This window comes from Hypanus sabinus, chromosome 10 (genome assembly GCF_030144855.1).
Source record: "Hypanus sabinus isolate sHypSab1 chromosome 10, sHypSab1.hap1, whole genome shotgun sequence".
NCBI classification, from domain to species: Eukaryota; Metazoa; Chordata; class Chondrichthyes; order Myliobatiformes; family Dasyatidae; genus Hypanus; species Hypanus sabinus.
Window position 1 is genome coordinate 10,000,219 of NC_082715.1, and position 13,984 is coordinate 10,014,202.

Sequence of the window (13,984 nt, forward strand, 5' to 3'; positions counted from 1 at the left end):
CTTTTCAGTACCACTGTAATATCATCACCAAATTAATGACTTAATCATTTGAACAAATTCACAACGTTAGTTATATTTTTATAATGAGCGCAATCTGAGTAATAGTTGTGCATTAATATGTTTGCAAGCAAATAACTCTTTAAAATATATTTACTAGCTTGTCAATTTCCATCAGAAAGGAGATACAGGAGCCTGACGGCACACACTCAATGATTCAGGAACGGCTTCTCCTCTGCCATCCAATTTCTAAATGGACATTGAACCTATGAACGCTACCTCACTACCCTTTTTTCTTAATTTTTATTTTTGCACTACTTTAATTTAACTAGTATATATCTGTGTATACACACACACACACAGTTTTTTTTTACTACCGTATTATGTATTGCGTTGTACTACTGCTGCCAAATTTCAAAATTGAAAGGCAACAAATTTCACAGCATGCAGTATGCTAGTGATATTAAACCTGATCCTGATTCTGACCTCTGAAACTGTCTGAAATATTCACATAGTATCTGCCCATTGTCTCCACTTTCCATCTCTTGACAATGGGTCAGTAATTTCCATTTAAATTCTTTAGTATCAAATAAAAACTGCAGACACTGCAAGACTGAAATAAAATCAAAAAATGTCAGAAGCATTCAGCAGGTTAGGCAGTATCTGTGGAATGAAAAGCAGATTTGACGTACCCAGCTGGAGACCCTTCACCAGAACTTTATGCCAATAAGCTCTGATTGAACTAAATATTTGTGAGAATGGCTTAACAATGCCTTCAGAATTCCACAAATAAAATTCATAGCCATTTACCCAATCCTTCTTTATCTCCCTCTTTAAAATACTAAACACGTTTATTCAAAGTGACCTAATATTTGTAAACCCATAGCAGCTATCAAGGTTTTCTGTCATTCCATCCCTAATGAAATACTTTTATAATTTCTGGCAAAAGTTGTTAGGTTAACTTAGCCTACAGTTCCCTCTCCGACCTTTCATAAATATTGGAATAACCTAAAATGTGGGTGGTTGATGGAGATTTGTCTCTACCAAAGGAGGTATAAGGCGCTCCTTCCCTGTGCCACCCTTGAGGAAAGTGTAGCACCTGCTTAACCCCCCCCCCCCCACTCGATCAGGGTCATGTGAAGCCATGGGAGCAGGTGGTAGGTGGTCGTAGGAGCAGCTGGTGCAGATCACAAGGTCACTGACACCAGGCAGACAATCTCTGAAGAGTATTGATAATGTCTGGGGTCATCTGTCTTGTAAAGACACTGCCCAGAAGAAGTAATGCCTAACCACTTCTGTGGAAACATTCGTCAAGAACAAGCACGGTCATGGAAGGACCATGATCACCCACGTCTTATGACACGGCACATAATAGCGATGTTGAACCTTGAAGAAGCAGCCAAGATACCTCAAGGTTTAATTGATATTTTAAAAATGTCATGTTATTGAATATATTGGCACCCGATTTTCATTTTACTCTACAGAAGAGGGTAGATTTTAATTTGAAGTGGGTGTTCAGATTGATGGAGGCAGTATGCGGATCATGTTGGATTTAACTATGGTGATTTACTGATGTTCCACATCCTATTTGATGCAACACAAAAATCAGAGTGACTATTAGAAAATGAATGTCAGGCAACAAATTTAACAACGTACACTAGTGATATTAAACCTGATTCTGACACCCGTGGTCTTTTCCATGGAAATGGGATATGGTTTTCAGGATGTCTTGCAAGATGGAAAAGGGGTGTAGGAGTCTGGATGATAAACCAGTGGCCTTCATGCTTTCTCAAAGAAATACTTCATACATACTTGAAGAGTAGGTGCCATCTGGTTCCTTTTACTGTTATTGGGTCCAATTTCAATAAAGGTACGAGACTCCTATTTAGATGAGGTAAGTACCCCACTTGTCTGTAAAACCCTGTGGGTTAATAATGAAATAACTGGGGAGTTGTAAATTTATGTTCCTGTTGGTTTCTGCCAGATATGTATAACTAACATTGATGTCAAATTGATTGCTATGAACCCCTGTTTTTGTTCAGTTCCATTGCATTAAAAACCACCTCAATCGATTAAACGGCAAATAAGTTTTATGTTCACCAAGTATCCCGCCACTGCCTGTAACGAGTTTGTACCGCATGGGTTTCCTACAGATCTTCTGGTTTCCTCCGACAGTCCAAAGACACACAAGTCGGTGGGTTAATTGATCATTGTAAATTGTCCTGTGATTACACGGGAGTAAAATCAGGGATTGCTAAGTGGTTTGGCTTGGACGTCTGGTAGAATCTATTCCATGCTGTATCTCAATCAATCAATCAATCGATCAATAAACAGATAAGCAGATAGATAGATTGATAGAAAGTCTGTTGAACAATTTAATAATGTCATAATTATCAAAATAGCAATATTTTACTACAAGGGTTATCAGTGTAATAGTCGTATTAAATATACAAATAGATACGTATATATTGAGATGCATTTACTGACCAGCTAACTACCTGTGAAACTATCTATTCTGGTTAAATAGGTCTATAACTATTGTTAAATATACGTAAATCCCACTGAGTAAGGTTTCATTAAGGATCATAACAAATGCAGTTCTACATCCTCATTCCTTTTACAAGGAGGCATTAAAGCCAGCAGCGAGCAGTTTTCTGACCTAGATCTGTCAGAACTGTGAATGGCTCGGAAATATGTGAAGGCAGTAAAAATAGGGGCTGTGAATATATAGTAAAAAAAATCATTAAAATATACAGTGATCACTCCAGGAATCGGCAGCAAATCCAAGCTGTTTTGTACCCCTCCATTGTGTTTTATTAACTTTCCCCCCATATTAACTTTTCGATTCAGTCTAACTCTCCTATTTGTTATAAATCTGTTCAATTTTACCCTCATAGTTGTATCTCAACTATATTCAGAAACATTTTTCTTAGAAAGTTCAGCTATCCAAGTTCTACAGGTTGTGAAATCTATCTGCTGACTATAATGGCAATAACACTAGTTATGGCTTAACGTACCAAATTGTTTCCCTCCAGTGTTTCCTACTCAAGATGCCACTCCTCATAGATCAGTAGGTATCTGTAGTAAAAAGATACTGCTTCACTGAGGAGAGAAAAATGTCCAATGTAAATTAAAATCTCTTTCTCTATCACCTTCTGTTTATCCTCCTATCCTCCCCCACCCCCCACCTTTTTTATTCTGGTGTTTTCCCCTTTCCTTACCAGTCCTGATGAAGGGTTGCGTCCCAAAACGTTGACTCTGTTCATTTCCATAGATGCTGCCTGACCTGCTGAGTTCTTCCAGCACTTTGTGTGTTGCTTTAAATTAAAACCTCCTATTTAAGTAGTAAGAATTAATATGGTTCTTGATTCTTCAGTCCCTAAATCCGTTCTTGTTTTGTGAGACACTAAGATAAATTGTTTAGTCTGCTTTGAATGAAAACTCAGCTCCAGAACATTTTACTTTAAGTTATATGGCTCTAATCAGTTATATAGATTATGATTGGATGTTGCCAAGATCCTAAGGTATATAATCAGCAATTTTTTTCTGGATTTTTCCTAGCTTTGTGAAAAAGAAAAGTTACTGACGGAAAGAAACCAGCTGAATGCTTGCATGGGAGAACTGTGGGATAATTTCTCATGCCTTTGCCAAGAAGTGTGCAGCGATGTCCAGTTAAGTCCAGAGCAAATGCAGTCATTACACAAGTTTTGTCCCGTCTTCAGGCCAATGGATGAACCTGCAGCCACGGGTGGCACTACCTCGCCCCCGGATGGATTAAAGCAGAAGTTTCTGAAAACACAGTGCACTGGAGATAGTATGCAATGTTGCGCAGAGCAAGGAGGGTCCCACCATCAGGATCAGTGGTCACGTAGCCACAACATAGAAGTATGCTCATCAGGAAATATGCAGGAGCTGCTTGACCAAGGAACATGCTCAGAGAAGAGGCCCTCATTTGAACAGTGCAGTCAGACAGTGACGGTAGATTTCTGCCAGGAAATGACAGATAAATGTACAACCGATGAACAACCGAGGAAAGACTGCACCCAGTGATTGACTCGTTCTTCCCTTTTTCCTGGTTGTTTTTTTCTTAAAGTAAGCAGGAGGTTCACTTGATCAGGATGCAGGCAACATTCATCTGTTGATGCTTTTTGTCTTTGATGCACACTACAACAGTCTTAAACTGCAGCAGAACTCTGTCCAGGTATTACCCCTCAGAACAGCTGAGGTTTATCCTCACATTGGTGCTATACCTTGCTTGTGCAGGGAACTTGACAGTGATAATGACGCTGTTATTTTGTAATGATTATTAATTATTGTTGTAAAGACCTGACCTTCATTCTCGAAAAGAAATGAGTCAGGTGGCATCTCATTTTACCTTGAAGGACCCTACAGAAATCTCAGTTAAGTCTTTCAGCAAGCTCGGTGGCCCATGTCACACACCAACTCAGGAAATCTTCTGAATGTTCAACATGACTCAGTAACATAAAAGATGGTTTCTCATCTAACATCTGCATACTGTAAACATACTCCTGCATTCTCAGTTTTAATTAATTAGATTACTGGAACTCTTGTGTTTGCCTTGTACAAAGAATCTGGTTACAACATTCCCATTTTGCCTTCTGCAGAACCTGACCGAAACTTTTAAGAAATTAGACAGTTAGATTTTCACACTTGAGCAATATCACCTTCTTTGTACTTAAGAAAAAAAAGAGAAAAAATATTGAAATGTAATTTATGTAAATTGAATTTATAACACACCTCAGGCACTCTTTGAAGGTGCCTTTTGAGCAGGGAAGATCTGTTATTTCTGATGTAGAACAGTGATGGTCAAAACTGCCACTTGCACTGTGTGCGTCATTGGGTTCTTTGCTTTACCACCTGATGCATTACACAACTGTATTCAAAAACAAAACAAGGAGATGGTATTCAGTGAGATGGGGTGAGGTTGCGTCCCTTCCCAACCCAAACTTTGAGATGATGCTACTGACACAAGTTGTGTAGAGTGACCAACAACAGCTTTTGGTATTCATAACCATCAATGTTTTTATTTTAAATTCTGGTTTTCAATCCTAATTATCATTGTCTAATGAAACTTCTGCTTTTAGACGGTGTAACATTGGAGTGCAGGGAAATTACTACATGGGCCATTGAATCTAAAATATTGTATGGACAATCTTTTTTGAAAAGATTTTTTTAAATTGTTTGAACTTTTATATAATTTTGACTTTTTTTTTGTTTTTCTGTTATAATATCTCTGGAAGCAAGCTTCTAAGGAGAGTAAAATGGCAAAGTGTTCTTTGGTCCTGCTGTCACACTCTGTCGCTAAGTCAGTGACTAACTCCAAATTTCCCTTTGAATTTGCTTCTCTCCATCTCTCTCTGTCCCTCTTTTTCTCTCTCCCGTTCCTCCCTCTCTATGTACCCTTCCTTCTCTTCTCCCCTCTCTCATCCTCTCTCTCTCATTCTCTCCCTCCCCCTCCCAGGTATTTGCCCAACTGAATAGAACATGGATTTATGAACTGCCTTCCTATTGGGATTTACACACAGTGCATAAAACCTCTGCATAAGAGGACCACACAGATATTACTGAAGGCAGATATATCACAAGGGACCAGGTGACAGTTTTATCATGAAGCTTTCTACATAATAACCCTTGTTATTTTGGTTTATTAAATGTGATGAAAACCACACAGACTTAGTAGCCCAATTCAAGAGTTTTTTCTTGATGTTCTTCAAGCCACATTGCAACATTTAATTGAAATATTTCATTGTTTGTGAGATGTTTGGGGACACACAGAGGCTGTGGACATGTTAGATAAATGCAATTTTCTTTACAGTTATTGGAGGGGACAAAGGATGTTCCTGCAAAGCAAGGGACAAAATAGCAGAAGTAGTGTGAGCAAAGATTATACGGCAAAACATTCCATTTTCCAGTTTTCTCAGCCCTTAACTGAAAAGCATAGTAAGGAAATGATAAAAACATTCCTCCCTGCCTACCTGAACTGTAAGAACACCTGTATTTAAAATGTATCCAGTACCATCCTCCTTCCCACAGTAGCCGATGATGGCTAATAATTTTTTCCCAACCGAGGTCACATTTCAGCGGAATTCAGCCTTGTATCAGGAAAGCATTTCTGCTAAATTGCGAAACAAATTGAAGTGTGTTTCTAAAACACGGTATTTGGCAGGGCAATCACTTTGTCTCTCTCTGCTCCACATACAGAGGTTGTGGTGGCAGCTGGGGGTCCCAGAGGCAACAGTGGAGAGGGATTTGGGAGTTAGCTGGAGAAGCAAGAGTGGCCAGACTGGCAGTGGGCTTGTATCAGGAGTGGGGTCCTAGAAGTGATAACCAGGAGGGAGTCTGAGGGGTGAATACTGAGAGTGGGATCCTAAAAGTGAACACAGGGCATGGGATCTCTATGGTGACATGGGAGGTGGGGTCCCATTGGAAACTGGGTCACAGACTTGATTTTGGGAGCGGTTTCTCAATGGCAGAAGTGGGAACAGAGTCATGCAAGAACAGTGCAAGCAAAAATGTTTTTACAATTTACAGGTGCTTACAGTGCAAACGTAGGAGCAGAATTAAGCCACACCTCTGCTTGAACCTGAAGCTGAGACAGGAATAGAGTGCCGGTGTCAACAGTGGGAGCAATCAGGAATGTAGTCTTTGTCACAAGTGTGAGGTCCCAATGGTTGCAGCAAGGTGGAGTTCAGGAAAGAATATCATGATGAGAGCAACAGGAGATGAGAAGGGTCCAGGGCAGGAGATAGATCTTACCCAGTTTAAGAGATTGTAAGCAACCCAGAAATAAACTCTGCAGTACGTTAATTGAGAAGTGATATAGAGTGAGCGTTAGATCAGATTTTATTAGGGATGGTTTACTTTTTAACTTGTAAAGGCAAGAATGACTTTCTCTGTTATGCTTCTTGAGATCAGCTGAAAAATACTAACACCTTGTCTGCAACCATCCATACCTCGGTAAAATCCTCAAGCATGCCATCATCTTCCAAATCTTTGAATTCCACCCAAAAGATCCCTGCTCTGTCAAGTCATAGAGTCACAGAGCACTCTGGCACAGTAACAAGGCCTTCAGCCCGTCTAGTTCATGCCAAACTATTATTCTGCCTAGTCCCAGCGACCTGCAGTTGGACCACTGCCCTCCACACCCCTCCCATCCATGTATACTACTTATCCAAATTTCCCATATATGTTGAAATTGAACACGCATCCTCCGTTTCTGCTGGCAGCTCATTCCTCTTTCTCATCACCCTCTGAGAAGAAGCTCTCCCTCACTCAGTACTGAAACTATTCTGATCTAAATCACAGATGACAGCCTTCATGACTGTGATGTAAATGAGCCATTGACTGCATTAAGAACACAGTCCCCTTACAATGCCTTTCTATTCTTACCATGTTAGATGAGACTATGATTGGCTGGCTTCGTGGTTTTGTTATCCGGTCAATGATCTGCAGTCATTTTGCTCAGTTACTGCTGGTATCCCTCAAGGACCTTTTCTTGGTTGTCTCCTGTCTTTACCAACATACCACCCTCAGTACCGTCATCCAAATCTGTAATGTCTGTAGTTGTGTGTGTGTGTGTTAATTACTTGCTCTCCACCACATCTCTCACTGTTCAAAGGTAGTCTTACTACACAACACTGGATGAGCAGAATTTTCTTAGAGATGAATAATAGGGAAACTAAAGGATTGTCTGCAGTCCCTGTCAATAATGTCTGCAGCCTATGCCCTGCAACATTCTCATTTAACGTAACAAGTGTCACAGTAATCCAGGATGTGCTTTGGACCAGAAACATATGTCATCACTGAAACTACCTATGTCCACCTCAATAACGTAACCCAATTCTGTCTCAGCTCATCTCTAGCTGAAACTCTCATGTAAATCTTTCTTCCCATATTTTAATATTTGTAAGCTTGGGGTTTTCCAAAGTACTGAATCCTTTGTCTGAACTTGTTCCATCCCATTTACCATTCACTCCTCTACTTGCTGGCCTGTTTCAGTTTCAGGTTCAGGTTAAGCAATACCTTTTTTTAAAAAAAAAATTCAGTCTCTTGCTGAAGGGCCTCCGTCCAAAACATCGACTGTTTATTCCTCTCCATAAATGCTGATTGACCTGATGAGTTCCTCCAGCAATTTGCATTTTGTGTGTGTTATTCTGGATTTCCAGCATCTGCAGAATCTCTTGTGTTTTTTTTTTAAATCCACCTCTTTTCAAATCTTTCCATGGCCTTGACCCTCTCAGTCTCAGTAGTGTCTTCCAGCCCTAGAAACTTCAGTTTTAATCTTTAGAGCATTCCCTGCTTAAATCACATCACTGTCAGTGCTAAGTCCTTAAGCTCTGGAATTTCTGTCCCAAGTTCCTCCACCTGTCTACCTCCTCGTTCATCTTTGATGCACTCCTGAAAACCTACCTCTGACCAAAGTTTGGGTTATCTCCCCTCATAATCTCCTTTTGTGCTTGATGGCAAATAATTACTCTTTGGAATGTTTTTACAATTTACAGGTGCTACATATACAGTACAAAATAACTGTTGTTGCTATCAATATGCAATTGCATGTTCCTGCTGTTGGGGCAATGATCTGTCCTTGTACAGAGCCTGAAGTTATTGGGATGCAGACCACTGGCTATTTAAAGTTGGAAGGAGGGACATTAGAAATCCAATTAAATTAGCAGAGAATAAAAAGGGACGCTTCTGTTATATTATTTTTTTAATTAAAATGAGTTTAAATTTCACCTTGTTCAAATAGTGATTATTCTATCAAAAAGCTGTTTCCAGGAGCTGCCAACATTGTCTAGTTCATAAGCTATGCTGGTTGTAACTATATAACCCAACTGTACTGAGAAAATTCTATTAATTTTTTGATGTAAATTTAAATAATCTAAGAGATTTGATCTCCTGAAAGCAAGCAAACACCCCTTCTCCTGACACAGATTTGCAATTGTCAGTTTTCACCCTTAGTTTTATTTGAGCATGTTTTTTGTTGAAATTTCTGATGCAGCTTTTTAAGCATGTATTTAACTGTCATAGTTGTCCATCATCACTTCCAGTTTCCAAAAAAAAGAAATGTGAACTGTAACAACCTGCGATCAAACTCTTGCATTTAAAACCATTGTTCAAACAACATTTTTATGCTTCAGTGAAGTTCAGCTTAGGAGTAAACAGGTTTCATATTTACATAATTGATTATATAATTTTTGTTGCTATTCTGAACCATGTTACAAACAAAGCTTATCAGGAGATTAACAGGAAACATTATTCATCTGCCAAGTACTCTTGTATTAAATAGTGCACAGGCGACCTCATTTCATTATGTGTTGTTGACAAGTTAACTGTAAAAGTAGATTAGGTATTTTTGTTCATGATCCAAAGGTGCCTTGTTTTATTCCAAATTGATTCTGGAACAGACAGAATTTATCCCATGACACTTTACCCTTGTTGATGTCTTCATGCATGTAAATATTCTAAGATTTTAGAGTAAGCTGCTGTGTATGTTTCTTGTTAGTGAATTATCCTCATGCATGGTCAGAATCCTAATTTTAGATGTTTTGTGTAGTAATTAATTTAAACAATTTGATATTAACTTATACCCTTTTTAACTTCTGTGTTTCCACCATCTAAAAAGTCTAACAGACAGTTTATTTGATTGGGTAATATTCAGTATAAACTGACAAGGTATTATTTCTAGTGATTTAAAAATATGTCCTGCTGCCTACTAGAAGTTTAAATGTCAAATTTTATTTTCCTTTACAGAAATTTTAATTCTTTTAATATTTACAATTTCCAATGTCGTCCTGAGTAAGTCATTTTCCATGAAATTTTTAAAAAAATTATAAGCCTAGTTATAGTTTTATTTTGGCTAGTATGCTTTTTTAATTAAAAATTGCTCATTCTGCACTGCTTGCTATCCATTGAGTAAATATACCTTAACCAAGGAAGAATCCAATTTCAACCTGCTTTGTTATTCAATCTCAGACCGGACAGCGACCAGAGAACCACAGGTAACTTCAAATCCTTGTTGTTGGGTTAAGTGGAAGAAAATGAACTAGGTATCCAATTTCTGGCTCTCTTTGAATGTTGTGTTGAAGTAGATTCAAATGATCAGGAATGTTTTTCCAAGCAGTGAGTGGTGTTACATGCTAAAGCCGAAGTGACTCCTGATCAGCTATGGTGCAATTTCATGTCATTATTCCAAGTCAGAGTAAATGTTTATGCTGAAGGACATCATAATTAGGAACATAATCACATGATTGAACTGAAATTGTGCAAGGTCCCAGTTCTACCGAGTTCTTGTTACTTTTCAACTTCTTGTGGTACCATAAATTAGTAATAAATAATTATTCCGATGTTGTGTTCAAAGGTTACAAATTCAACAAATTAATTTTGTGTTACTTTTTATTAAATCCTCCCTTTTTTAAAACAGAAAAATAAATTCATTTGTTTTCCTCCCTCAGGCAAATTGCCACTCATTTTTAGACTAACACAAAATTTAATCCAATCACATCAAAATCACAAGGTTTGTTTTAGATATTTGACCAGGCATTGCGAATTATAACAGCTATGAATTGTCAGAATTACTCAGGGGTAATTACATTGAATAGTTATTGAGTTTGTGTCTTTGTGACTTTCAGTTCAATTTCATCACATCAGCCTTAGCAATCTCTCCAAGCATATTCTCCAGTAGTGTCATAAGCATTCATTATGTCCAAAAGTGAAAAGCCTTTTATAAACAAATATCAGTTGCACTTCTAATTCACCTAGAAAAGGTTCGGACTGTTGAAAATCAATATACAACATTAATTCCGGATGCATCAGCAGGTGGTATGAAACACAAGCATAGTATGTACCTTTCTGAGGGTTTAACAGTGGATAGAGCTTCCTGTCTGATCCATGTCAATGGCTTGTAAGGTAGATTAGGTATTTTTTAAATCAAAGAAAATTTTTTATTATGTATGAGAGATGAGTCTCCTATAAGAGAAAAAAAGGCAACATTCTGAAAGTACAAGCAGATTAGGCAGCATTTATGAAGAGATAAACAGAATTAATGTTTCATGTCAATAGCCCCTTATCCCAATCCCATCTTCAGTTTTTGTGACTTTTCACAGGCTCTGCAGTATCTCGGTCTGAAGGAGGGCAGCTTTGAGCTATTCATGAACGGTTTACTGTGCTGGCGGTTCTGTACACATGCAGATATTGTAGTTTTTTTGAACAGGAATAGACAACATATGGTCAGATTCCAAATGTACCAGGTGGTTTCTAGAACAGTATTTCACATTCCAAATCAGTAAAAGTCAATGTATAATGATAACTAGATACACATACATTATCCACTTGCACAAATAACATTTAGTAGAAATAAAGTAGGCACTGCACACACGGTATAGAACGTTTAACACATTCAGTCTCCTTGCTTTTCCCCATCCTTTTCCTCTGCAATTCTGAGTTGTCTTATAAAATGGCTGCATTACCCTAAGGTTGAAGAGCCCCCCAAATTATGAGTTAATTTAATCAAGTGCTGAACAACTCGTTTTGATTCTTGATTTTGGCTTGTGGGAATTGGTGAAAATTCACACTCTCAGTGCAGTAGGACCGATCTAATTGATTCATCTGACTACTGGGGTTTTATTTAAATCCACCTCTCTTGGTTGCAAACTGAATGGGCAGCAGTGACTTCAGACCTGTGAGGTTTGACTGACCAGGGCAGCTCTCATCTAAATCGCCACAACCCAAGTTGGGAATGAGGGGTGGAACGGCAGTATGGAAAGGGATGGAATGGTCACCTATGTTCACTTCCCTCCAACCCCCAAAATGAAGCCTTGGCAAAAATGTTGCAGTCCTTGATTTCTCATTCATGGCATTTATTTTTCCATTAACATCAGCATGCAGTCTCTGTAGCTAGGAAGTCATTAAAATTTGATGAGCGCCTTTTGAAGAAATTATTTCCATAAATATTTCTGGGGTTGAATCACAGGCACTTCCACTCCACTAGTTCCCTCTTGCTACTCCCCCTTTAAAAGACAATGACTCAAGCAGCAGTTTTTATTCTGGCTTTTCCCAGTTTCTGTCAAACAGAGTCAACATTTCTCATGAGTGGAGGTGCTTTCCATTATTCAGGAATATTCCCTTTGTATCGAAGCACACCTTACACATGCTCAGTATTTAGATCTGATAAAACTTCAGGCAATGATGGATGTAATACCAAAGGGGAAATTTTAAAAAAACATTAACAAGTTTCTACGTTAGAGAAATTGTAATGCTATAATTTGATAGCTGTTTCTTGAACAATTTGATAATGATGCTCTGCTGTATAACCATATACTCCAAGAGGATAAATACCCTGTTAATCAGGTTAAAATACCTTTTCAAAGGTTTCATTAGCTCTTTATATGTCTCTCAAAATTAAAATACTATCACTACTAATGTAGTGTTATCAGATTCAAATTAAGATCCGCAAGTTTTGCAATTGTTTATGTGTTTTCTTTTTTAAATGTAAATATGTTTTACTTTTTAAATAACCTCTTCATGAGTATAATTTTACCCCTGAAGTGTTGTGTGACAAAACACATTGCTAATTTAAATTGGTGTGTTATTTAATGTATGAAATACATTAATACCCACTTTATGTCCCTCCATGCATACACCTCCAAAGGAGGTGAAATGATTAAAAAAAAAACGTTCAACAAAATACGTCACCTAGGAAACCTGGCTGTTTGACAGAACAGGTGTTTTAGAATCATATTGGAATTAAATGCACCTTCACTCTTGCCTTATGTAACATAGAATACTGTGGAAGCCATTTTCATGATGGGATGGAAATAGTTCATCTGGAGTGGGTGGGCTTGGGACAGTGGGTAAGACAACCCGTCTCAGAGTGTAATATCTTCTCTCGAGCGACACATATCTACCTGTATATTAATCCATACCTCTCATACCTGGTCAACGACTGTTACCATCAGGTGTTTTTCTACATATTTTTTTACACAGATTTTGTGTGGAATTAATGTAGTAAATAGATTCAGCATATCATTTCAAGGTTCAAGGTCTGACGCTTGTAGTTTGGAGTTATTTTTATCCCAGGTGACTGTGTTTTCTGCGGTGTTTTTACTGTCGAGATCAGATAGTTGTAATCGCTTCCTCTTTGTTTAAAAAAATGTTGGAATGAAGTGAAGAAAAATCACATTCAATGTAAATACAGTATTGTTCAAAAACTGTTTTAATAATTTTACTTATAGTGTTTAAAAGATTTTTGTCTAAAATCTGTTTCCGTTGAAATAAATGACATATCATCGCATAGCATATCAGATTGTGTTTGTAATTGCTAATTGAGTTCAAACAGATTATTTGCATCTATGAATAAATTAACATATTCATTTAAAAAATATATATATACATACATTTTCATTTTAAACAGTCAATTGGTTTAAGGCGGTTGCCCTATTACTATACCTACTTCATAATCACCTGAAGAATTAGCAACCAAGGATTGTATAGCAGTTAACGTAACACTTTGTTGGTGGCCAGATATTGCCAACTGCAGTTGAATTCTCACCATAATCCATAAGGAGTTTGTATGTTCTCTCTATGATTACATTTTCAGCTGGTGGATATAAGAATGTTACTCAGTAAAGCAGCTCATCAAGTTTAACAGTTCTGTTTTCAAACAGTCTGCATAAGACCATAAGATATAGGAACAGAAGTAGGCCATTCGGCCCATTGAGTCTGCTCCACCATTCAATCATGGGCTGGTCCAATTCTTCCAGTTATCCCAACTCCCCTACCTTCTCCCCATACTCTCTGATGCCCTGGCTAATCAAGAACCTGGCTATCTTGGCCTTAAATGCACCCAGTGATTTGGTCTACATAGCCATTCTTGGCAAAAAATTCCGCAGATTTGCCATCTTCTGACTAAAGTAATTTCTCCACATCTTTGTTCTAAATGGACATCCTTCAATCCTGAACTTATGCCCTC

The 13,984-nt window shown here is 38.0% G+C and overlaps 1 protein-coding gene across 2 annotated transcripts in view; it reads left to right on the forward strand.

Moving 5' to 3' along the window:
* The window catches only part of bach2b (BTB and CNC homology 1, basic leucine zipper transcription factor 2b), a 330,691-nt gene extending 317,387 nt beyond the window's left edge, over positions 1–13,304 (forward strand). For both annotated transcript variants that reach the window (XM_059981402.1, XM_059981401.1), the window contains exon 6: positions 3,559–13,304. In XM_059981402.1, coding sequence (XP_059837385.1) covers positions 3,559–4,047 — 489 coding nt within the window. In that variant the 3' untranslated portion in view covers positions 4,048–13,304. The remainder of the gene's footprint in view (positions 1–3,558) is intronic.
* Positions 13,305–13,984: the final 680 nt, after the last annotated feature.